At 38.2% G+C, this 27,196-nt stretch overlaps 1 protein-coding gene across 1 annotated transcript; it reads right to left on the bottom strand.

Moving 5' to 3' along the window:
• On the bottom strand, positions 1–26,535 carry LOC104465606 (semaphorin-5A-like; the record flags this gene model as incomplete). The annotated part of the gene is made up of 6 exons (XM_010078726.1): positions 1–205; positions 2,540–2,675; positions 6,128–6,413; positions 18,046–18,259; positions 19,449–19,547; positions 26,473–26,535. Coding segments are annotated over 6 exons (1,003 nt in total), but the record flags the coding sequence as incomplete, so codon positions are not given.
• Positions 26,536–27,196: the final 661 nt, after the last annotated feature.

Genomic DNA, 27,196 nt, shown 5'->3' with positions numbered 1-27,196 from the left:
CTGTTGCAAGATAGATGATATGGAAAAGCATGTCCTTGCCCTGCACGACATCCACAACCACATGGGAAAATCGGCTGTTGTCTTCCATGAAGTAAGGAATTGGAATAACTGGTTGAATGACCTCATGCATTAAGAAGAATTTTTGAGCATCTTGAAGATTTCTCTCAGTCAGATTTACATACAAACCCTGGTCCACAGTGCCACACTGTAAATGCAGAAAAGTAATGTTACTATAGGAGTCAACAATAGCAACAGATTTACTCTCAGATTTACAGCACAAGTAAATAAAAACCAAGAGCATATCTGTAGTGACACTGTGGAATTCCACTTTCAGCTCTCATTTTGGTGCTGACCAGACTGTCCATACGGTGATTAAGGAAGCTCCACTTCTCTGAGGCAGCAATATGGAGGCTCCTTAACTCTAAACAAGATGGAAGGGCCCCAGACTGACCACCACTAGTGGGCTATAGTAATATTTTGCTATATCCTGTGTTCATAGGGCAAGGAGAAAAACTGCCATCCAACAGCCCACAGAATTTTCTGAATGGTTTTCCTTATAATCTACACAGACACAGTGCTAAAGACACAACAAATTTTCAAAGGAAATTCCATATCCTACCACAGCCAGGGTGTGACAGAAGTCCCAGGTCACAGCACCATGCACAGTTCTATCAGCTTCTTCAGACCCTGCGTTCACTAGCCAAGTATAAACAGTGTGAAGCTCTAACTATGAAGTTTTATCCACGGAAAAGACATTTTTGCTTTGGAACTGACCATATTTAATATACGAAAACTGTACTCTTCTCTTACAGGAAAGCATTCACTAATTGTATGCACAAATTTCAAGCACAAATAAAGAAGGCAAAATAAGTGGCAGTTAATTTAGCATCTTTGTGTTTAAGTCTTCAACTAAATGCCAACACAAAAGAGAAAGCTGCTTAGTGCACGCAAATGTGTAAACATCCATATGTTTACTCATGTATAATTGCAGAGCAGTAAAGCAGTACTTTATAACATTTATTTAATGTGTTGGCTATGTGAGAGGCATACCTAGGTCATACTTTTCCATTCCATTCTACTATGTAATAAATTATGATATGAATTACAGCATGAATAAAATAATACAGTGTCCAACACCCTACCAGTTATTTTTCATTATTGCCATGTTTTCATTCTGAAATTAAGTGATAATTTCAAATCCACAAATGTTAAGAAAAATTCAGATAAATAATTTCATAATGAGAGATCATAGGATGAGGAAAGACAGTTGAGCAACCAGGAGGAAACAACTACTTGCTCTGTGAGTGCCCTACATGTCAGGCCAGTGAAAAAAATAAGCCACACCAAAGAATTTCTCTGAATGTATCAATCAGGAAAGAATCTAGCTGGAACACTCATAGTACACTGAAATACATATGGTTCTTGGTTTTATGATGGAAATGGCACTCTGTAAAGAGAAAAGCAACAATCTCTAGAGAATCTCTAGTGTTCCTCAGAACTGGGACTCCAACAGTATTCTAATCTGGAAAATATTTAATTAACATATTCCAGTCTTGGAAATACAATGTCTGATGTAACAGTAGTCTTACTCCAAATCAGATACTTCTGTCTGCTATTGCTGAGTAGGTGAATAATCTGAGGATAAATCTACTTCTGAGACTATACAGAACTTCTGATATTTTATCATAAGCACTCTACAAAACAAAGGTGCTTTCTGGGAAGGAAACCAGTGACTCAGACAATTAATATATCCTGTCTACATGCATATGTTCTCTAAAGCACCACCAAGTCACAAAAATTGGTTACAACTAGCTCTAGGCATTAGACTAGCTTCTGTTATACACCAGTGCTGCGGTTACAGAGCCAGAAATCTATCAGAAATTTCAACAGAGTAAAAGATAGCATTGCAGAAGAACAGAAATTCAGCATCAGTAGAAAGTTCCACTGAGTGATCCACCTTGGACTAATTAGCTTTATGCTGTCAGCCAACTGAAGATTATTACACCATCTGAGGCTGATAAGTTCAGACGAGGGACACACCACATCACAAATTCTTTTAATCGGACTCTTCAGGGAGTGTGGATCACCTTGCACAGGAAAATATACAAAATCCTGTCCACTGCTCCTTTCCCCCCTCCCCACTGCTCTTTCTCTTTTCAGCCAAACTATGTTCCTTTTGCAAGTTCTATAGTACAAATACAATGTAAATGAGAGTAACAGTTTGATCATACCTCAGCCAGGAATTACTGTTACCTCGACAGATAACTTTAGTGCTTCATTTGGACAGAAGATTGAATTTAAGGCTTTGTCCTCCTACCGTTCAAAGCACATCTGCTTTTCAACCCAAATTATTTTGTGGAAGGATAAAATTAAGTATAGGGGGGACCTCCTGAGCCTTTTGGGTTTTTTTTTTTTTGGTAATTTTTTTTAAGGTCTTCGGCTGTAACAGACTCCAAAACTGGACTTATTAACTAATGAACCACACACCACTTTGAAAAAACCTCATGTAAACTATTGTCCTTCTCCCACATATCTGTACCTGAAAATTAGGGTTAGGATTGGGATATGGAAGCCAAGCAGAGCGAGAGTTTTCCTGGTATTTGAAGGGTCCATTAAAGGCCTGAGTTACGGCACTCAGGTTGAAAACACAAACTGCTGAGGCTGCTATGCTGTTCCTGCAAAAGAAATATAAACATTAACCTAAGTAACATTAAGAAGTCTATTTGCTGAAAAATAAATTAAAAAGGCAATAACTCTCCAATCCTTCAAGTAATTAACAAAGCAGATATGATGAAAGCCAGGAGATGAGATCTCAAGATAATGATATATGATGTGCTGATTAAGGCACAGACATTAGATTCAAAATTTTTGTCAGGTTTGCAACGTAGTTGTGTGGGAGGAACTCAGAACTTCCAACCTTCTGCGGCTGCTCTAATGCAAGGCCATACTTGCACACATAATCATATGCATCATGGACACCTTTCTTCTAGTTACAAAGTTCAGGATGAGATATTTCTCAGGGGTCATTATTTTTTTTTTTTTCTATACAACAACTGGCAGTAGAATAGAAGCAAGGATTTTCAAAGTATGTTATGTCTCTGGACCCTATGGAACCCCTGGGTAAGTCACCTCCACAAAAATCCTGTTTTCCAAGAGTTGTTATACAGCAATATGAACGCAAGTTCCAGAAAACCATCAAGAGAAAACAACTCAGACTGCATACTTTACAAGATACCCCATTAGAGGAATAAACAGGAATGAATAGCAACCAGGCAATATATGCAATTTCCTGTTCTTGTCTTGAAAATGTGATATACATGACAATAAAGTAATTCTGCACAGTGTAAACAACATAATCGAGTGATTATGAGAACTCATAACATGGAAAACTGAATTGTTCTTTTCCACAATTTGACATAAAAGGATCGATACTGAAAGTGGCAGTTGCTCAAATTTCCACTGCAGGTAAAACTGTTGACAACTGATCCAAACAGCATTCTTTTTTTATTTCTTTTTTTTATATTTTTTTCTCTCCCCCTGCCCCTCCCTCCCCCCTTTAAACTTAAGAAAGCCTACTATAGAAACTCCAAAATAATGGAAAGAAAAATAACCCCAGGGGATCAAATCCACCAACGGAAGAAAAAAAAAAAAATAGTGAGGATATATGGATTTAATAGCAGGACAAAAGAACAATTTGCTTTCTTATGCTTGTCACTCTTATTTCAAAGAAACCCCAAAACTTCAAGTTTCACGATAATATTTTCTGCAGAATCAATTATCATTTGATTTGATAATTCCTTGCCTATATAAATTATCACTAAATGCAGCTCACTAATTTTATTAACCATACCAATGTCTTCTTGAATTTCTTGAAGTCCTTAAAGGACATTAAACTCATGCTTATAGATTTTTGGATGGTCTGAAAGAAACAAAATCAGCTTCATTATGATGCAGTGGCTATAGTGGACTTAACTATCAACCACACATAAAGGGTGCAGGTTTTGCTATTACTCAGTCTTTATTGACAGAGGTGCTTCAGTTTTTTCCCTGCAAAATGATTCACAGTATGTTAAAAAAAGCACTAGGTTACAATAAAATAACTGCAGTCCTGCAGACTGAAAAATGCTGGACGTGGTTCAGTGATATCTGATGCTGTTACACCAACAGAAAGGAATATGCTGTTCCCCATCATGGGAAACCCTGGCCCTTCTCCACCGTCAGGTTGCAGGGCTGAAAGGTGGATCATATGGGTTATGCAGATATCTGTGAACGGGTATTCAACCTGGGGAAAGTATCCTAACTCTACAACAATTCAACAATGTCCAAAAATTTAGTTACAATATTTAATGGCATGAACAAATATAATTTAAATGGAGCTATCAAAAAACCCCACCTCCAAACAGTTGTAATTAATTCCTCTTTGAATAGTCCATTTCTGTTGAGCTATTGGGGAACAGGGAAGTAGCAGCATGGTTTCAAATACTGCCTACTTTCATATGGCATTTTCAGAAGAGCCAAAGTGTGCTGATGGGAGCCCTGATATCCTTATGTAGGCTCAGAAACCACAGAAGGTGTAGCACAGGAAACTCCATCCTTCCCCAGATTGCCAAGACAGCCCTTCTGAGAGAAGAGTATTGTTCCCCTTCCACAGCTAAAGCCCCGTGGATTTTCTGGAGTAGAATTCCTCTGGCTGGGCTTTCCATGGCAGAAGTGCCTCAAGGCCATTTTGATCTCATGAAAGATCATGTTGAACAGTGCATGAGCACACCACCTGAGAAATACCTGTCTTCTAAGATTTGAACTAGTTAGTAAAACAGACCAATGAAATTAAAAATACTGTTGAAGCAGCATCAGATTTTCTTATTCCCCGTAGTCCCAAAGTCTCTACTGTTCTCTTTCAAAAAGCAGCCTTTAGATTCACTACATTACTCCACTGTAGGAACAGGGTTAAACTCATCATCCAATGACACAAATCAGGAATCATCACAGCCCAGTGCAACCAGCCGCTCACTAGTTACGCTCAGGAGCTAGCCTGAGTCTGGAAGATGCCTAGATGTGTCAGTAAAGCACTGTACCAAAAGCAAGAGAAACTAGGCTAAACTCTAATTCATGCTCACTGTCTAAAAAACTTAGGGATCATAATCTGTTGGCATTAATTTGTGTCTGTTTCCAACTGGCTAATGGACACTTATAGAAGGTAGGCATCCAGGTGTTTTCAGCAGTAGCAAGGGGCACTGATCTACAATTTAGGTGCTCAAGTACCTTTTAAAACTCTAGGCAAAACTGACTTACAGAGCAAAACACTGCAAGCAGGTAAGAGAACCAGAAACCAAAATCTGAAACTCTGCTGCAGTGCTCTGAACACTGCGCTGCACAGCCATAACAAGTGGGCTGCTCTCACAAAGCAACATATGAACTCCAGTTACCATGCTTAAAGTAACAAAGGACATTTCTGAGATTAATGACTCTTTTTTTCCTAAGAGTTAAGTAACTCTTGATACTAAGTTCGGAGTCTAGGGAGCTTTTACGACCATCCAATGTTTTAATATTTAACAATTCTAATTTTTAAGACCAAACTGTACATTTTTTAATTTTACCTTATTGATGTAACAGGTTCAAGCAAAATTAGATTAAGTTATTGGTTTGACCCTCAAACTCACATGATATATGTTAGGACTAATTTAAAATATGTAAGAGCACTTCTACTCTTTTGAGTAAGGTGAGCTCTTCCTGACATGGTCAAATTACATCATCTCAAATTCATGATGTCACATTACAATTATAAAATTTTTATTTCATAAATACATGATGTATTTATGTCTTATAGTAGTGTGCAAAATAAAAAATAATGTCTTTATAAGAAAGCATGAAAAGGATGACTGAATAGTCTTAAGCACAACTGGCTCTCTGCTTTAAGGAATTATTAAGAACTCTTCCTTCTTTCACACACCTTCAACAATTTATATGGGAAGCATTTGGAACTGACACTTGTTCACAAAAGGGAAGTGGATTGGGCAAAAAAGTAGTTTGAATTTATCATGTTTGCTTAGTATACAAAGAAGAAAGAAGCTTCAGTTTTTACTATCACAAATAGCAAAAAAAAATATATACCATAGAATTTACTTACACATTAGTGGTAAAAATCCCATAGATCAAGTCCAATTCTGGCAGGAAGAAAGTGCTCTGTAGCTCATTATAATAAAACGGAATTTCTCCCGGGCGAGAGCAGTTCAGCCGAGCTTTCATGAAAGTAGTCCAGGTATCCTCCAGCACAAACTTGCCACCAATATCATTTTTGCACACCCGAGCAGCACGAGAGAACACAGTTTTCCCACAGTCATGTTCTATCGCATTTTCCCGGAAGAAGAAGTAGGTGAAGTTCCCAATGTCATAAGATGACACAAAATTTGGCTCTGGAAATAACAGAAGAAAATATTATTTATCATCTTCTTGTGACATGTGCACTCATTAACATGGAAGTTGGATTTATCTTCAAGTATTAGATTTAGAAAAAACCACCTTTTACTATCCTTGCAGGGAACTGGCCCCATGACATCTGAGCAGGCCGGCTCACATCCCGCCAGGATTATGAGCTGCTTGAACATGGCTAGAGAGACTCTCTGCTCTGGGTGTCTATGGCACATGAGAGTGCTGGGCAGCCCTGGTCCAGCTCACTGTATTCTACCACCAAAAGCATCACTGAGGTTTTCTTCTCCACATACGGGCACAGTTTATTCTTTATAAAGCAATTACTTTATCTGTTGCGTGAACTCTGCTTCGCCATCAGGCCATTACTCCAGATTAGCACAATGATGGATGGTAAGCGAGTGTGACCAGGAACGTGCTCAGAGGCTGTGATGAAAATAAAGAAAACTCCACACAAGTGCATTTGACGATGAAATAACCACATTTCAGCCCTATCTAGTGTAAAGCTTTTGATATTATTTCAGTTGTTTTGGTTTGGTGGGGTTTTTTGTTTTGGTTTGGTTTGGTTGTTTGTTTGTTTTAAACTACAAACTGATCAAAGAAACTGATGGTGATGCAGGAGGAATCATAGAATATATATTTTAAAAAAATCTACAAAACAACAGATGGCTTCTTAAAAGAAAAAAATAAAAAAGAAAACACTGGATACCAAAGACAATGAGCATGTGGCCCATTTCCCATAAGGATTACTAAAACTGAGGAAGTCCATGACCTTAAGAGCGATTGATAACCTGACGAGTTCTTAAAGGAAAGACAAATTTGATACATAGATTTGTGGAGAAGAGCCCCCCCATGTAAGGAAACATTATAGAACACTGGTACACCTGAGAAACGAGCAAAATTATTGTTTTCATTCCCAAATTTTATTCTAAAGTGGAAAACAAAGAAACAAACAAAATTGTTTTAAAAACATCTATTGTGAGGAAACACTCCAAAGAAATTCAGAAGGTGAACACTTCTTGACAGCACTATTGTATGGAAAAAACCTGCTGTAATTGAATCTAAGCATTTTGTAGGAACATCTCAAACCTATCAAAACTCTTGAGGGGAACTAGAAAAGGAAGCAAGCTGGCATTTCCACGCAGCAGTCCAAACCCTGTCAGACAACTCTTCCTCAAAAATGGCTCAGCTCCCAGCTTACGCAGTCTCTCGTGTGGCTTCCCTCTCTATCTGCTGAGAGTCTCCAGGGCAGGTTTTTTGCCAGCAATGGTCACCAGCTGCCTAGGATATCTGAAGCTGAGCAGATACCATAGCTCTCTCACTCCTCCCTTTCACTCACTATCATATTAAGCACTTCCTTGAGATTACTCTGTGACACACCACGTTTTACCCACACTCAGATCTGCGCAGGTGTTTTTCTGGAAGACAGTAAGAAAACACTTTTGAGGAGAACCTGTTGGTATCCCGAGCTCTCATAAGTTATGTAGTACCAGTGCATTTGTGTCTTTAAAAAAACCAACCAAACAAACCTAAACTATTAGTAACATTTTCCCTATTAGAACCTTGTATCTTCATTCCACATGTATGCAAAACTTCCATTACAATAGAGATCTTGCTTCAAAGGCTTCAAAAACCTTTAACTTCATTATTGGTGTTTACAGATTTGTAGAAATAATTCTTAGTTGCTTATGAGCTCTCATTATTTAAATAACACGTAATACTGTTACACATTTATGCACTGAAAACTGAAATCGGAGAAAGATAAAACAAATCTTACTTTTTAACCTTGTCAATCTTTTTTTTTATCTAAAAATGTGCACATTTGCTAAACAGGTAACAGGGTAGAATGACATATAAGATTTAATTACAAGTATTAATGCTAAGATGACAAAAATATATGGCTAAAAATCACAAAACTTTATCACATTCTAGACAGGTTAGACAGATTTTGCAGCCATCTAATATTAAAAATATATCCAGATATACTTGTATGTAAAGATTTTTTTTCTTATTATAAAGGCCAATTATATTCATTCATTTTCAATGCACATCAATATTTTCAGCTCTATGGAACAAACTCGCATTTATTTAATTAAATCATACTAGAAATAAAATATTTTTAGGAATACCAGGCTAACTAAAAAAAGAACCCACTGTCCTGCATTATTCAACTTCAATTTATATCCATGCCACACCTAGCCACTCTTTCTCTTAAACTGTAATGTACTTTCTTCCCTCACTCTATGGAATATCTTTTCAGATTGTTCTTATATTCATGGAAGGAACTACTGTCTGGAGGAAAGAAAAGGCATTCACTAGTCTGACTGTAACTTGGGCTACTTGACCACTGTACTAAGGTTAGGTCTTACTGAAAGCAATATCCACTAAAGGTAGACATTAAGAAAAAAAATCCACATGAAATAGCATGAAAAAGTAAATTTTTCCAACTATGCATTTGACTTTTTGTTGCCTATAACCCTGCTTGCTCTTTGGAATTATCTCAAAAATACCTTGAGTAATGTAAAAAGATTCAGCTTATTGCGCAAATGCTCAACATCAATTTGATCCACTCAAAAAAACATTCTGCACAACCATCAAACACATGGGCCCTGCCTTGCAATGAAGCCTAATGATGCTTCTTCTCGCTGGAGTACTGGAAATACTGGAATAGTACTGGAAGCACTCAAAGTGTGGAGAATAATGAATTGCAAATAAAATCTTCATGAACTGTTAAGAATAAAAATCTTATTAAATGCATTCTGAATGATTTTAGGGTTCTTGCAAAATCCATGTCAATCTTTCAAGAGAAAATATTTTAAAGCTGCATTAATAATCATAATACTTGTATAAATAAAAACTAGTACTCATATTTCATGGATTCAAAACTGAGAAGCAATATATACATCTGCAAACATCTATGCATATACTTTATCGATAATGAACTGAAGAAAATGTGACCTGCTGTTGAAACTTGTGAAAACTCTTTTCATTTGCATGAAATGTAATAATCTCAGAAGTACCTCAGGGAATTCTGTGGATATGGAGGGATTATCATGTCAGATTTATTTCATTTTATCTTTGGGAAAAGTGAACTGAATCACTTCAAAGCTTAAAAGTAAAAAGGAGACTCCTGTCTAGGAAAAGTTAGCTCATTATGTTTCCAAATATTGGGCTGCAAACTCTTATTTGTTGACATGTAGGCCTTCCCATAAAAATTTTTAATGCAGCAAATGAAGTGATTCTCTTGTTTCCTACTGAACTTGCAAACAGTTCTGGAAGGGTAAACACATCTCATTTGTAAATGATTAGATCACCACCACAAGCGCAAGGATTCTGGTATATGTATGGATTAACATGAGAATGTCAACCTGTAATAATGTCACAAGTATTGTATATGACCTTTATAGCTTTTTATATATTCAATTTATGGATGCATCAGGCTGACTGGATTTTCCCAGATTAAATGTAACTAATGGAATCAGGAAAGCAAGAAAATTAGTATGTCAATGTGACACGACAGAGATCTATAGTGTACAACATGAAGCAGTGCTGCACACATACACAAGAGCATGCTCTGAAAGCGCTAGGTGGCTAGTTAGCACTGCCTCGGGGCAAACACATTGTAGTGTGCTATTTCAGAAGTTTGCTTACTCGGCATAAAGCCTGGGAATCTCTACAGCTTCCTTCATAAAGCAGCATGACCTGTAAGGACGTTTCCCCACAGACTCGTCTAAGTTATTGCAAAAAATATGACCGAACCATACAAAGTCAAGTTAGTGCTTCAATCTGAAACAATCATTGTTTTTCTAAAGGTTGGAGACAACCCTACATTTTCTGGGGAGCACAGTCTCCATTCTTAATGAGGAGGCACTTACTAGGAAGAGACAATGCTTGCCTTTGGAACACTCTCCCTTTCCACTCATCCAGGGAACTTGGAGACTAAAGAGACCAAGCCCATACTCACTTGCCAGACCAGCCACATGCTGATGCTGCCTGACAGGGCTGACTGCTCCCGTAGAGACTGGCTGCAGTTCTGGCACACGGCACACACGGATGCCGCACCCCACAGAATGGCATTCTCCTAGTGTGAAAGCAAGGGTGCGCTGCACTGTTTATTAATAGCTACTTTTCCTCTGTGTTTCATAATTATCTGGGATACATGCTTAAAATGATAGTCTGTTACAGCATACCTAGCTACCATTCTATTTTGACTACTATTTCTTCTGCAATGACTCAGTTTTCCGTGATTTCTTTTATATTCTTTTCCTTTTGCTAAATTTAACATTTTATGGGTATGAAAGAGCAAGAACTGCAAAACACACTAAAACTGTGTATACCAGACATTTTTTTAAATCTTCTCTCACATTGCTGGTAGATTTTATAATACAATTCAGTATAATCATAAAAGTGGATGCACTCATTAGACATTACATTTTACAGATGTGACTCTAATAAATTCTGTGATTCTGTGAATGAAGCTGATGCTCCTGTCACACCTCTCTGCAGCTTGGCACAGATTATCTGCTTGCAGGGGTGCCTTTCTTCCTTACTTGTTTAGCCTCTCCAATTGGCACCTGACATGAGCAGGTTGGATGAGACATAAAAGAACAGGCTCTGTCCTCAGTAGCCTCCTAGTCTTTTCAAAAATTGAAGGTGGACCTTGCTGTTTTACCTAGAGTAGATAAGAAGAAAAAAAAATCCCACCTTCATGGGTAGCACTGCCTGTCTCTACTATTTTGGATGGGTGAGGAAATGCTATGATGGTGTTTTGTAATAACTTGGACTGGCACTGGAGAAAGATGGTCAGGGGAGGCACTTCCATTTGTATCAACTTACTGGCCTCCTACTCTGTTGTTGTCATCTGGGAGAAGATGCACAGCTTTGAAAGAAAAAACAGTACAACCGCTCAAATTTTTCCTCTGGTAGCAGCTCCAGTGAAGAAGTCTAAGGATGGGTTTCAAAATCAGCAGGCATTTCCCTCACATGTTAGGATACTGGCAAAAAGGATGATACACACAAAAGGGCAGAACCAACCTTATGGGTGGCACAACCAAAGGAAAGTAATTCTTTATCCCCTTGAAAAACAAGCAACAATTGTTAGCATATTGCGCTCGTTTTGGCTGGGATAGTTTCTCCATAGTAGCTAGTACGGGGCTGTGTTTTTGGATTTGTGCTGGAAATTGTGTTGCCAACACAGAGATGTCCTCATTATTGCTGAGCAGTGCTCACACAGAGTCAAGGCCTTTTCTGCTTCTCACACCACCCCACGAGCAAGGAGGCTGGGGGTGCACAAGAAATTGGGAGGGGACACAGCTGGGACAGCTGACCCCAAGTGACGAAAGGAATATCCCACACCATATACTGTCATGTGCAGGATACAAAGTTGGGAGAAGAAGGAGGAAGGGAGGATGTTCAGAGTGAATGCATTTGTCTTTCTAAGCAACTGTTACGCATGATGGAGCCCTGCTTTCCTGGAGATGGCTGAGCATCTGCCTGCCAGCGGGAAGTCGTGAATGAATTCCTTGTTTTGCTTTGCTGGTGTGCACAGCTTTTGCTTTACCTAGTAAACCGTCTTTATCTCCACCCATTAATTTTCTCACTTTCACCCTTCCAATTCTCTCTCCCATCCCATCGGCTGTGTGGTGCTTAGTTGCTGGCTGGGGTTAAGCCATGACACATACGCTTTGCATATTTTCAGTCAGGTCTATTATCTGAAAGCTAAAGACCAAACTGCACATCTCAAGAACACACTGGTTTTGTGTGCAGGATTTTCTTATTACGTAATAATTTATGTAACCAGGTTTTTCATTAAAAACCAGAAAAATAAAAGTACAACCCTGAATTATTATAGCCATTTCCACTAATCTTTAAAAGCAAAAGTGAAAGGATTAATTTGTGTTTTTAGGTTGTACTTTCCTCCACATATCATACTCGCAGCAAGAGTTATCATAAAAGTCCACTAACAAACAATAATAGGAATGGATTCAGAGATGTATTAAACCCCACTAACCAAACCACCTTTGTAAGAATTCAACTTTTATTGCTACTTGTGAAGAATGAAAGTACTTGCTCTAGATTAATAAGCTTTTTATTAAGTAAAACATTTTTAAGAAAATGATCTCAAAAGAACGATTTTAAGAGTATCTAATAACTAAACGCTCAGGGGAGCAAGAGGAAAAAGTGATAATATTATGTCTACCAGCAAAGGAGAACAATCCAAACATTCTTATTCTCTTCTCAGCTGGAAAGATTTCTAACCTGTAGGAGATTTTTTTTTTTTCCTGTTTTGGGGCTACATCTGATATAAGATTAAAAAGTAATCACCTATTGCCTGCTCATTGATGAAGTTGCTTGACATTTAGAACCAGGTTTTTACTTACTTAATGTGTCACAATAGCATCTATCATTGCATGTCTAGGACAAAGAAAACAACTACAGTGTATTTCAGGACAGTTGGAGATACAATCAACTGTAAGCAAATGCATCTGGCAGATTATGAAACCAAATGTCTCAGTGTTTCTCCAAGTTATGAAACAGAAAGGGATTTCCATTTTTTTCTTGAACCTGTTTTGCACTTTTATTGGCTAAGTGAAGCATATAGACATTATAGACTAAGGTAAACTTTCACACTGAGGCATCAGATCAAACAGTTACTGATTTGAGGAAGTGAACTGAAAGGAGAAATACCTTTACTAACTGTAAATGTTGGACTACAGAGAAAGTTTCTAAGTCTAAGCAGTGCAGGCTTTTCCTTGCCAGTTTGGACTCACTACAGCTTGTTGACTACAGATATAACTATTCCACTTACCTCTGTCCTCTAGAGCAAACGATGATGAATTCTGCCCCTGCTGCACTTTGCAGATCAACTCCAGAGTGAAGTCTAATTAGAAGCACACTATAACGGTCAACTCTGGATATGATTTAAACTCTGTGTTACACTGAGAGCTTAAAGAGACTCAAATAAAGAGTATGCTAGCTGTAAATCAAGCTGTACTTTTTTTCTTAATGAAATATTTAATTTATTTTCTATAATTCAATAATGTCCAAAGCAGACTGCTAAGGCAGACTATTCTTTTTATGAAACACCACAAAGGTAATTTTAAAACATTCTAGCAACATGCTGCCCTTTACTGACCTGAGCAGTTGGCTGAAGTTCAAGGCCTTGCTGATTGCTTTGGTCAGGAGAAGAAATCAATGGAAGAGCTGTCTGCTTTAGACATCATCCTCAATGTGCACTGTATTACCTCAAATAGTTTCTTTCAAGCACAGAAGCACTTGAACAGAGACTCAGAGAGAAAGAGAAAGGAGAGTAGGTAGCAGAAGAACACACCTTAAAGAGTAAGTTACTGGTAAGCAGCCTTTCTACCTTCTTCATTTCTTTGTGCATATATATATTCACACGAGTAACTTCTACATGGGAAAAAAAAAACATGACATCATGAGAGGGAGAGGTGGATTCTCGGTTTCACATTTTCAGGTTTGCTATCCTTCAGCCAGCTGGGTTGTTGGATAGGGAGAGCGTTGGTTTGCAGCCGTTGTTAACTCATCCGGGTGATCATGTTCCTCGCAACCGAGAATAGTGACAAAGTTAGAGTGCTAACAGGGTTGGCAAGAAAGGTGACGATAACACAGGGTCTGTTTCATCACTGCCAGCTGATAAATTCTTAGTGAGTGACCCAACCTGTAGAACTGTTGAACTGTGGTGAATGCTCAGGTCACAGCACTAAGGCAGTCTGGTCCTTCAACAGCACCTCCTCATGGAGACAAGCAGAATCTCTGCCTGGCGATGACTGTGGTCAAAAACCTGCTCACTGCACTTAGGCCAGCTGTATTTAATGTTATCTACAGGAGCCCCAGGAAGACAGAAACAGGCTCCACAAGCAGAGCATTCCTTTCTTTTTGTAGAAGAGGAGGGAATTTCTGAGGTAAAAAAAATTATAACTGGCAATTGTATTCAGAGATAATCAAGAGCTGAATAGATTACTACTCATAATGTTAAAAGAGTAAGTTCAATAACTGCCTCCAGATGCTTCTTTCCTCCATCATCAAAGACATGACTGTTTACACTCTAAAACTTTCTAAAATAGGAAAAACTTCAAAGAAATAGGCAGATATCTGTAACATTTGGCCAATTGTTCTTTCTGCCATTAAAAAATGTCAAAACAGACAAAATTCAGAGGAGTCAAATCTCAAATATTGTCAGCAGGTTGTCTACTGCTTGAACAAACAGCATATTCAGATATCCTCTAACATGGCTCCATAGTAACCAGCTCTAATAATCAATAGGCTTTCTGTGTTGGCAGTGCTGCTGTGTTGTCCATCTACCTTTCTGGATCAGTGCTTGCTCCAGATCTTTGTGCTTCACATACCGTGGGGTCACTGAACTTTCTTTTTTCCATTCAGTTATACTCTCAGAGTATATGCTGGTAACTTATTTTTACACATACCCTGAATAATTCATATTTTTAACCAAGCTATCCCAACACTTCACCACCCCAGATGAGTGTTGGGTGCATCAAGAAAATGGTAATACAGAAACGAAATTTCATTGACTTATCCATACTCTACTAAGGTTAAGCATCAGAAGGATGCTCAGTAACATATGCTGAAAATAACCACTAACTTACCTATTCAGCTGATGTGGATTGCTTCCAGACCTATCAAGCCCTCAGCTGAAGGCAGGACCTGATAATAAATACATGACTCTGGCTGAATCAGAATGAATGGGGAAGCCCAGACAGGCCATCAACTTAAATATATTTTATTTGTGATATCTGTGATTCCAGAAGCTGAAATCACATCATGGTATATGGGATCTCACCCCAGCCATGTCACACATCAGCTCCGTTTACCCCTCCCACACTGTGTGTCGTGGCTCCTGTGATTACTGACCTTCTGACAAGATTAGGAGGAAAGTTTCTTCTGGTATGAAGATTCAGAGCTTCCCATGTCAATATCCCTTACCACAAGTTAGAGTGAACCCTGACTGCCTAAGCATGCGGCATGTCCCTTTGGCCTGACTGATGGCATTGAAGAAACCCCTGAATGCACTGAGAAGTATGCTAGACATTAAAATCAAAAGTGTCTTTATTGCATAACAGTAACACACAGAGCAGGATAATCAGCTGAGTTTTAAAGTACTGCCATCACCCCCAGAGATGGTTTGAATTGGTCCAATGTGATTTGTAGGGTAGAAAATCTAAGTGAGAAAAAACAATGCATGTCTGAGGGAAACATGGATGTAAAAGAAAAACTTACTTTAAACTGGAACCATTCACAGACACGTGTATGCACATGCACACCTAAACCAAGGCTGAATTATGGTAACTGTCAGATGCTGCTACTGAACAGATATTGACTAGGAAGCATCCATTCTGGTTGATGCCTTACTTTTCTTGCAGGATTATCTGTGTTTCTCACTGAAAGCAGCAAAATCTTCACTTCCATACAAGCACTGAAAAACTAATGCAGTTTCTTGGCACTGAGTCACATATGAGCAGGCAAATTGACATGAAAGCAGATGAATCCCCAACTCAAGCAGATGAACCCCCAGCTCTTAGTTACTCCAGAAGGCATTCCCCCTCCCTTTCACAAAGGTAACTGCTGCTTCCAGCCTTTTATTGGATTTGTTTGAATTGGCTCCAGTTACAAAACTCATCTTGTTCTTCCTTTGCAAAGGTAAAAGCCACACTTTCCTGGCAACTTAATTGTAAACAGTTTTGAGGCAGAAGAATGAGCTCTAACAGAGAATGTATAGATGCAGCTGAAGCTTTAAAGAGACAAAATGTAAATTCAGTGAATCTGAATAATTAGAGGAGTCGGGGGGGGGGGGGGGGTGTTTTGTGCGGGGGGGGGGGGGGTGGAATTTTAGTGTTCCCTTTAAAATATTAACATATCCAGTTAAAATGAACATCCAGTGTGAATTTCTTTTCCCTTTGACACAAGCACCCAGGTGTAGCACAGCAATTACTTCCAAAACCATAGCTGTGTGGACAAAAGGTGTCTGAACAGGGTTATCTATCCAATGCGTTCGTTTTTCCTCTCACATTTCTTTTGCACTGCTGTAATTCTGTTATGTTCCATGCAGTTTGGTTTTGTTAATTAATATTCTAAAATCAGCTGACCTTCAGAGAAGGTCACAAATTTCTCCAAGCTACCTGTCCTGGTTTCAGTTTTGGCTGGGATAGAGTTAATTTTCCTCCTAGTATCTGGCATAGTGTTGTGTTTTGGATTTAATATGAAAATAACGTTGATAACACACTGATGTTTTCAGCTGTTCCTAAGTAGTGCTTATACTAACTCAAGGACTTTTCAGCTTCCCATGCTCTGGCAATGAGGAGGTGCAGAAAAAGCTGGGAGGGAGTATAGCCAGAACAGCTGACCCAAACTGGCCAAAGGGATATTCCATACCATATGACTTCATACAAACTGGGAGGAGTTGGCCAGGAAGTGGCAATTGCTGCTCACGACTGGCAGGGCATTGATCAGCAAGCAGTGAGCAACTGCACTGTGCATCACTTGTTCTGTATATTATTTTATTATTATTATTTCTTCCTTTGCTGTCCTATTAAACTGTCTTTATCTCAACCCACAAGTTTTCTCACTTTTACTCTTCCAGCTCTTCCCCCCATCCCACCAGGGCAGGGTGGGGAGTGAGCAAGCAGCTGTGTGGTGCTTACTAGCAGCTGGGCTTAAACTACATTACCTCTGATGGCTTCTTTACAAGGAAAATACACCAACTCAATATGCAAAATTCAGCATTCAGATTATATGAGAACTGAAATATTCAAAATAAAGTCTGTCACTTGCAGCTGACCTAATGTTCTGAAGCTAGAAGGATATATATTTGTCCTTAGTTTCAAACATAAGAATAACTATGTACTAGGTACTATGAAAATATGGGGTTTTTCTACTGGGATGAGCATATATATAATTTCACATTTTACATTAAATAAAAATTTTAATTTTAGAATAATCCACTTCTTTTTTTGTTATATATAAAATGGCAACTGGCCCCATTACTTCTTAGGAATACCTACGTATTTACAGCTTATCCCAGCTGGAAATTCTCATCAGGTGATTAACATCCATGACACAGGAGTCATTGCTACAACACAATTTTCTGATACGTTTTGCAGACTAGTCCCTATCCTTTGGCTATAATAAGTGTCAAAAACATCAGTCTGCCACCTAAGCAGTTTGAAAGCACAACTTTTTCTGCTTGTCCAGGCTGAGACCTGCAGGGAAAGACAGGAGAATTCAGTCCATTCTTAACTGTTTATTTTCTGCTTCAGGTTTTTGAAGGACTCAACAAAAGAATGCTCAAGGCAAGGTACTGCTTTTGGCTGATTCAGCTTTACCATGTAAGTGCATGTGAGAGATAGAGTACAGCCCATCCTTATGCCTGCAAACATGACTTAAATATACAGTTGAAGTTTTCAGATGTGCCATAATACTTATATGAGGAAAATAAAAAAAATGTATTATGTAAAATACATATCTTAAAACAAGATAAAGAATACTCTAAAATTTTTCAAATTCTCATAATTGAATTTCAAGACCATGAATATGGAGAACATGGGTTAAAAAAGATAAGTCACATGGTCCATCAGAACTCACCATTCAACCACTTGGAATTGTACTGGGCAGTGCGGAGAGGAGGAAGGGCCCCCAGACTGCGATAAATGGCAGGATCCCTTCCTGGAAAATCCATAGCTGTAGCAGCATATAATTCCCCACTGGAAGTGAGAAGAGCAGTAGAGTTGTGCTGAGGACTGTAAGGACAACGAGCCATGCCACTGATTTGATCATGTATCTCTGTCAAATTACTTAACTGTAAAAGAGCAAGAAAAAGGGATTAAAATAACCTGAAAATCATACTTTCAGCCAAGCTCCATCAATCTGAGCAAAATCCTATCATAAACACCAGGTATCTGCTTTGGTATTTTACAACTGGAGCTGGCCTTTATATCAGTCTGAAACTGTCTTATATAGAAAGTTTTACTGTAATGTTATTTGATCTCGCTTTTGACACTGTGGTATGTAAAACATGCAAGTTCATCACTACCCATCATGCCTAAAATGTTTTATATTAGAAGTGACTTAAAAAATAATTATCTCTACACAGACGGTTATTATGAAAAACAGATCGGATCACCAGAATCAACCAAGGTATTCACTGTAGCAAACTGTCAGACAATGAAAAAAAAAAATCTATTATTTGTTTTGTTGGTGTGTTCTAGGAAAGAATCTCATATGAAAAATTAGATTTAAAAAAAAGAGCTTTCCAGTTCAGCAGAACTACTTGGATTTAGTAGCCCTAATATTTTCAGCCATAAACCACAGAATGATGTTGATTCATTATTTGAAAATAAAGGTACAATAGGTTTAAATATAATAAATGTGCCAAGGAGTTTTGTGGTGATACAGCTATTCTTTGTATTTAAAAGCCTCTCCCCTCCTGAAATGCATAGCCAGCTTAGTCTAAAAAGTGACATTTTGATTTTTGTTATGACTATTATTGATCCTCAATGGACTCTCTTTGATACACATAAATTGCAAATAGCCTTTTTTCAGAAATAGAATGACAGATTTTCCCAGCCAAGATTTCTCATCCTCACCAGTCAAAAATCACTAATATGGGTACACTCATGTTCTCCAGAAATACACATACACAGTATGCAGCTACCCAGCTACATATTATAACCAAACCAGTTGATGCCAAGCAAACTCAACAGAGTGGCAGAAGTCTTAGAAATACCTAAGGTTCATGAAAATTGGCACGTGGGAGGAACTGAGCTGCTCATAGCTGTGCTCTCTCCTCCAGCTGAGGAAAAGACTGAAAAAAGAGTTCATCAGTTAACTCCCCTCTTTGGCCTGCCTATAGCCACATTGGCCTTTCACACGTTAGCTCACCAATCAATACACAAATGGCCTGGATTCAGCCACAGTGTGTTCTGCCTTTTGTTCTTCTGGCTCAGAAGAGGGACTCGAGCTTGTGGGGCAAAACGTTTAACTCGTACCGTTCGATTGGTGCAGATAGGAGTGAATGCATTGGTTCCACAGGTAAAGAGATGGTTGCCTCCAACAAGAAGCACTCGAATGTAGTTCTGGCATTCCTCCTGCCATGCAGAAAAGAAAGACTATGTTCAGCAATACTTCAAAGGACAGGGGAGACTAACTATGATTTGCTTTCCATGGTTATGTGTCCACACATAAAAATTTAGGGGAAACAAGGCTTAAGCATACCTGATGTGCTAGCGGTCACGGTATACATAGATTTCCTAACTAACATGCATCCCATGAACCTTGGTGAGAAGTTCTTAATAGGATAACAATAAACCTCTTCAATACTGAAGATTTCTTCTAAGTGTATATTTCAAAGGTTCAGCTAAACTCTGAAGTGATAGACATTGACTTAAATAATACACTGCTATCTCAAGAGATCAGATGCTGTTTTTGAAGACAGATCAGTCCAAAGGAGGAAGTTGGAAGGAGAAGAGGAGAACGAACAGGTTGTCGGTAAACATGAGTATGTTGAAACCAGTAAAAATAAAATTCTTGAGATGTTCAGGTGCAGATTCATCACTAGTAGTTTCATAATTTGCGCAATTTTTTTTTATTAGAAGCATTTGTGTTTTAGTTAATTTGAAGTTTCTCAAGAAATTTCACTACCTCAATACATAGATACTCACCCCAAGGAATAATTTTCATGTTTTTTACCCCATTAGGATGTGTGAAGGCTTTATGATGTTAATTTCTTTTAATTCAGAAGCTAGAAATCAAGAGCAATTTCTACTGTTTATTCAGACAGAAAGCCTTTTTATGTAATCCTAAAAAACTCCCAGAACTGTATGTAGGAAAGATTCACACACTCTCCTGCAAAAATCAACGTCTCTATCTAATAAAACTAAGAAAATCAACAACATGTTCAGAGAAAATAAAGTAACCTAGAACCTTCAACTTGAATGCTCTCTAGCATTCATTCACAAGATTGCCTCATGTAAAGCATAAAAAAACCTTGTGAAAATACAGTTATGCAATTCTAACAGATACTAAGTGGAATCATTTAAGTAAATCCATGTAATGGTATTGGTCTAGAAGTCTTATTATCTGGCCTACAGCTATATTAAATGTGTTGCTTGTTTATCTTGAAAATAGACTCTCATCCTGGAAGACAAGACATATAATCCTCAATAAATTGAAGAGGCATAAAATGGACTGCAAAGCAAGATGGGCAAAATATTTTAAAGATCTCTGAGAAAACTCTCAGAATTTTTTATCTATACCTTTCCTCATACAATATAAAGTCAACAACCTCTCACACCAAGTCTCAGAAAAAAAAAAAAAAAACAAAACAAAACACCTCTTTGAAAAAAAATGCCCTGCAAAACTATAATTGCATTAGTCTCTCATGAAAATGTAGCTTTTAAATGCTTCTCTTTGAAACCTTAAGGGTAAGGGTCAAACACCTTAAAATTAAGATTTGATTCCCATTGGGTAAAAATACAGCATCTTTATCTTGAACTTACCCAAACTGTCATCTTAATATTCTTTCAACCAAACAGAAGCTAATATGCAACCATGCAATATTGTTGGGAGGTGCAACAAGCCTTTTAAAAAGTAACTATTTCAGTTCTGGGCCATTTGCCTATTGCAGGTTGGTTTAACCACACACACACACACACAGAGGCAATTCCTCTTTTTTTGTGGGAAGTGTGATCATGGAGGGTCATAGAATGTAACACAGTCATTTATTATTGGGGCTGTTTCCATCCTGCCCTTCACAGCAATCTATGGAATGCAAGTGTAGGAAAAACAAGTGGGTAATGACATTACAACCCATCCAACCTCTCCTCTTCATGTTCCCAAGCTCCCTGAAATAGTGCCATTGCCAAATTACTTGCACGCTGAACACCCACTCTTTCTGTTCAAAAATAATGTTAATTTTTTAAACTCTGACATTTCTGGGATTAATGAGATTCTTCTCTTTAATGTTGCAAAGTCCTGTGCCAGCTTCACAACAATCCATACTGCAACAGGGCAAATATATCTCATATGAAATTTTTATTGGGTACATAGTACAGCAAAATCAAAACTGAAAGAACAGCTTTTACAATTGGCTATTTTCTTCATATGACAAATCCACAATAATACAAAATAAATTTTTTTAAATATAGTCATTAATAAAACAACCACCACTGAAAAACATATTGAAAAAGAAGTCTGTTATTTAGTCATTTTAGTTGTTCAGAGTCACTTTTCTAGCTCTGGAGTCAAGCTCAGCTGGTTCACTTTTTAGATGTACAAAAAAGAGACACGTTATAGAATTGACACTGGTGAATGCAAAGGACTTCAAAACCAAAGGTTTTTTTAGTTTGGAGAGTGATGGTAGGTTTGGTGGCCTTCTTTTACGTAGTCATACTCTCCATTTCATCTTGACGTCTATGCTATATACTTCCCTATTCTCCTACAAAAATATCTCTGAAATAAAGAAATTAATTTATCAAGTGCTTTCTACTTTTGTATCAGCATATCTGAAACAAAAAACAACTCTTCCTCAGACAAGCAGGGTAGGTTGTTACTTAAGACCAACTTGACAGTTCAAGGACAAACCGGCTACATACGGTTATCTATTTGCAGCAATATTTCTTGTGTAGGGTAACATTTTCAACTCATCTCTGTTTATTTTTTTAATGCTTTTATAGAAAGTTCAGATGCTAACACACACAGCCATTAGAATCTTAAATAAGCAAGGGATAATAGAATTTACATAAATTATGTAATTTTTTAAATCTCTCTCTTTGGTTTATTGTATTTTTACGGTGTATTTATATTTTTCCTTTATAACAGTCCCTACCACAAGTGCCAGTCTGAGTGGCCAAATTTATTCTCTTAACCATGTGTGGTGTTTTAGACTTCTAAATGCTAACACATGCTGGCCACAAGGACATCATTTTGTCTGGCTTGCTCCTGGGGCCACTACTTATTTTAAGCAACAGTTTTGTAGATAAATGTCTGAAGTCTCAGTAACAAACATCAGCCTTCAAAAGTCAAATGTGCATTAGGCTGTCAAACGTGACAGATGTCCCTATATATTTTCCCCTTCAGCTCTTTTCCCTTGTTGACTCCTAAAGCATAAACCTCAGAATAACTATTGCTAACAGCTAGAGGCAAAAATCCTATGCAGCTTCTTCCTCAAGAACAAAAAAAGAGTTGTGTTTAACTGACTATTATCTCAAAACTACTAGACTTGCTTAAGGGTTCAAAGCTAGCTTATGGTTTCAGGGCACTCCCATCAGCAAACTGATTTTTAGTTTTGCTGTGTGAACCCCATGGGCAGCAGAGCTTCAAGAGAAACTAGGATTTGAATAACTTAACCACAGCCATCCTTGTAAACCTCTTCTCTCCTCCTCCACAGTCTGAGATGGCCTTGTGTATTTTGTCTACAATCTTTCCTGTCCCTTCCCTGCAGTCACACATGTGCCTGCCCTGAAAATTGAAGTTGCCATGAGAAATGTTATAGAAATGCAACCCCCAGCAACTCTCCAGTTTGGGTTGGATCTATTTATACAACAAGCAAGCAAGCCGTCTTTCCAATCACAGTAACAGGAACTGTGTCTCCCAGGGGATTTCCTGTGAAGAGAGACAATTCACTGTAGCACTGGAGTGAATTCCTCCTCGTCTGATAATTCACAGTTTTTTCCAAGGGAAGGCTTTTGTGGTTTGACTAGGAAGAGGAGTACGCCACAGATCAGGTACTCTCCTCAACAGCATGCATAAGTCCTCCTTATATAGAGGGTATAGTGACCTTGTTTTAAGTCTGGACATAAGGCAACAGAAGACAAGCACCATTAGGCCACCTTTCTCTGGCCCTAAATTTATCATTTGATTTTAACCTCGATCACATCAGTGAATGCAAAAGAGGCATGAAAAGTTCAAAAAGAGAGTTGTTGTTCCAGCTGGGTAGGTTGCCTCAGTCAATATCTCTGCATTCTCCAGCAACTCCCACATGAAGCCTTCAGGCCACAGTCTGCACATCAGAAAAACAAGCCCTACAGTAACAATAAGAAAATAACTATTTCCTCCCAGGATTACCTTCAAATGTAATGAAATATAAGGATTGTACTTCTCTTCTAGATCATGAATGAGGAATAAGACGATGGATACAAATGAAATACTAAATCTTTATCCAATAACAATAGTAAGAAGCAATCTCAGAGGTCATTATTAGAATAGTGTATATGTTACTTTACAGTGACAGCATGACTTCCAATCATCAGCTTCTTCAAAAGTGTTTTATGAGCATCAGTGAAAATCTTCACGTATGTACTACACTAAGGTCCATTCTGAAATGTATTTCACTAGTATTGAGCATTTCTCCTAGCAAAATTATTTAATAGCAACACATGTTTCTCTGTTGTTGAATTGAATGTGGATTTTACACCACAAATGGTATTGTAAGCAAAACATTCAAAAGCACACTACTGTAGTTTCAAATTTACCATTACTTTCATCCATCATGTTAGATCACAGTCACTGTACTGTGACTTTCAGACAAGCTGAATGTTATTCTTACATTTTAAAACTTGGAAAATCACTGTAAAACTGAGGCATAAACCTTTAGTTACACATTGCATTTCTACCATGATAGTTTCTACTGTATATGTACCTTGATCAATGCAGCTTGTCATATTCCATTGTCACTTAAGCATGCTCTCTTACTTCACAGTATTGTCATCTGAAAACTAAGCATGAATGCTTGAGGGGTATATTACATGAAGAAGAATAAATCTTCCAGGGAGAAATGACAACTGACAAAACGAAACATTTGCTTAAACTATGAGATCCCAGAAGTTCTTTCTTTTCTCTCTACAAACTGAAATATTGTAGATCAGAACGTTTGCTAGATGCTACTTTTGCCATTAAAGCCGCTGTACATAACTTTAGTCACTAGAGTTTGTCTACTCAAATTAGAAATCCTCTAGTAAGATCTAACCCATTTATTTTCTCTAGCTATTAATACCTTCTCTATAGCTACCAAATCCTGCACTTTAATAGCTAGTGACCAGTAACTTAAATACCTGTTTCCCACACTGGGGTGGAAAGAAAGGAAAAGGAGAAAGACAAACAAGGCAACACAACTCTTAACACTTTTTTCCCAGTACTGTAAACTCATTTATACAGTGAAAGATATTCCTGGATAAAGACAATCATCTTCCCTGCACGAAGCTTTACGCTTGTGATGGGTTTACCCTTGGCTAGGAGCCAACCCCTCACAACCACTCACTCACCCTCCCCCTTCCCAGGGATGGGGACAGAATTAAAGGGGTAAAGGGAAAAAAGACTTGTGGGTTGAGATAAGAATACTTTAATAAAAGAACTACAATAACGAAAACAATATATACAAATATATAAACGAGTGATATACAGCAGTACTTCTCACCACCTGATGACCAAGGCTCAGCGCACTCCCAGCTAATGATCCCGGAACAGGGAGAGTCCCGAAATTGCACTCACAGAACAGAGATAAGAGCCCCAGCGTCCCAGACTGAGAGCTGACCGAGGGAGGGAGAAGGCCCTGGGAGAGGTACCACCCTGAGAGAGCCAACCTGGAAAGAGAGCTGACCCAGAGCAAGAAGGGAGATCTTCCAGAGAGCCCTTGCCTATATACTGGGCATGACGTGCATGGTATGAAATAGACCATTGCCCAATTTGGGTCTCAATCCTAAACCTAAGATCGAATCCTGGGCTAGTAATTGTGGCTGTGCTCCCTCCCAGCTTCTCCTGCACCTGCAGACACTGGCACAGCAGAGAAGCTGAAAAGCCCTTGACTGTCCTGGCAGCATCTATAAACATCAGTGTGTTATCAGCCTTCTTCTCAGCAGAAATCCAAAACACAGCCTCACACTAGATATTATGAAGAAATTTAACTGTCTCAGCTGAAGCCATGACAAGGCCACACACTCACTGCACTTGCTTTTTTTCCCAAGTAATTCTTTTTCTGTCCTCACAGTGTAACATGGCCCTGCTTCTGAAGTGAGGTCACTCTTCCTCTTTAATCTCAAACGGAAATGGATAGGACAAGGGTACACTTCAATATTATCTTCCAGCATTTAGTAAAAGCTAGAAATTAACTGTTTAATGGAAGAAGTTAAAAAGTCAATGATTAGATGACTATGCAGAAGAGAACCCTGCTCTATTAGATGGTAGAAGCATTTGCAGTATGTTTGTGAAGCTTGGGAGTTTTTCAAGTTTTGCACACCAGTAACATATGTGGACATGTTCTACCAAATGTGGATCCTGAAAGCAAATGTGCTCTTCTGTAGCTACTGCTCTTGATGTGTTTTCCCTTTATGTTTTAATTCAATTAATTTTAATCATTAAATAGTATAATAATTACTGACATAAATTGTATGCTTTTCTAACTGCTTTTACAATTATTTTGATAACTAGATTCAGCTTAGGACAGCCACTAAATAACACAGCATCCATACAGGTTCCATTTTAGCCTTGCACTTACCTGTGCTGAATAAAAGAAATTGTAGTTGGTCAGATAAGGAATTGGTTCTGAATACTAAAATATATCAAGTCCCATGTCTAAAAAGTTAGTGAATTTCATATTATTTCCTTCATAATGCCAGTAGACATGAAATATAAATGTTCCTAAAATTGCATCTAATATACAGGGAAATAAATTAAGGATTTTACAAAGTAATTACACAGTTACTCGGGAATTACAACACTGAAAATGAAGTGAGAATGCAGGCCATTGCTTATGACATGTTGTAGAGTCAGAACAATAAATTGTTGGAAACTGAAGTTCTTGATAATTTCAGAAAAGAATCATGTGATCACACCTCTCACCCCACACTGCCTATTTTGTTTTTTATTCCTTTGCTTATAAATCAGTGTCAGACTCCTTTCCTACAACTCTCTTCACAAAAGGAGACAGTAAAAATGCATAAGGTAGAGATTTATACACTGAATTACATTTCCCATTAACATATACATTTTATTAAAGCAGAACATCTGTCTCATGCTTACCTTTGATTTGCCTTTACTGTAACAGGCTCTTTTAGTTGCTTCATCACATTGCCATTCCACTGCCTGCAACCAACAGGAAACAGTTAGAAATGCACAGAACACAGAAATATAAACCTCAGAGCTATATAAGCCCATGCTTGGGATACATGCTTCAGGCATACTGATGGTTAGCTGTGGGTGTCCATAAAACATAGTTTTGCTGCTGATGGTTTTTCAGTGTCTTAAGTGAAGCTGGCCATCCCCATGACTCACTGTACCTACTGTAACAAGAGAAATAACCACAATCACATTTGATGCTATTTAGAAACTTTTGTATGAGTCTTATTAAGGCAAGTAGTTAGGAACACAGAGAACAGCTGAACCTCCTTCCCCAGCAGAGTTGGGCTGCATCAACACAGCGTATGAGGTCAGCTCTGCTGAGAGACCTTGCACTGTAGGAAAATGTGCCCTGTTTCTGGTTTTGCACTATTTCTCTCAAGCATCAAATGGAGATTTGAGTTTCTCAAAGTATGACTGCAGTAGTCATAATCAGAAGGACTAAAACATCCATTCAGAGAAAGGAGCAATGGGGTAGACATATACAAGCAATGCAAAACAGAAGCAATTTATCCTCATTTTTGAGCTGTCTCTCTGCTTCAACAGATTTATGCCAGGACTGTAATGCCTAGTCTGCATTACTACAGTTTCACAGCATGAGTTAACTCCAATTATTTCCATATTTAAC

Source organism: Pterocles gutturalis, unplaced genomic scaffold, assembly GCF_000699245.1.
Source record: "Pterocles gutturalis isolate BGI_N339 unplaced genomic scaffold, ASM69924v1 scaffold13993, whole genome shotgun sequence".
NCBI lineage: Eukaryota > Metazoa > Chordata > Aves > Pterocliformes > Pteroclidae > Pterocles > Pterocles gutturalis.
Note: the sequence above shows the minus strand (reverse complement) of the source record. Positions and strands in the feature narration are given on the sequence as shown.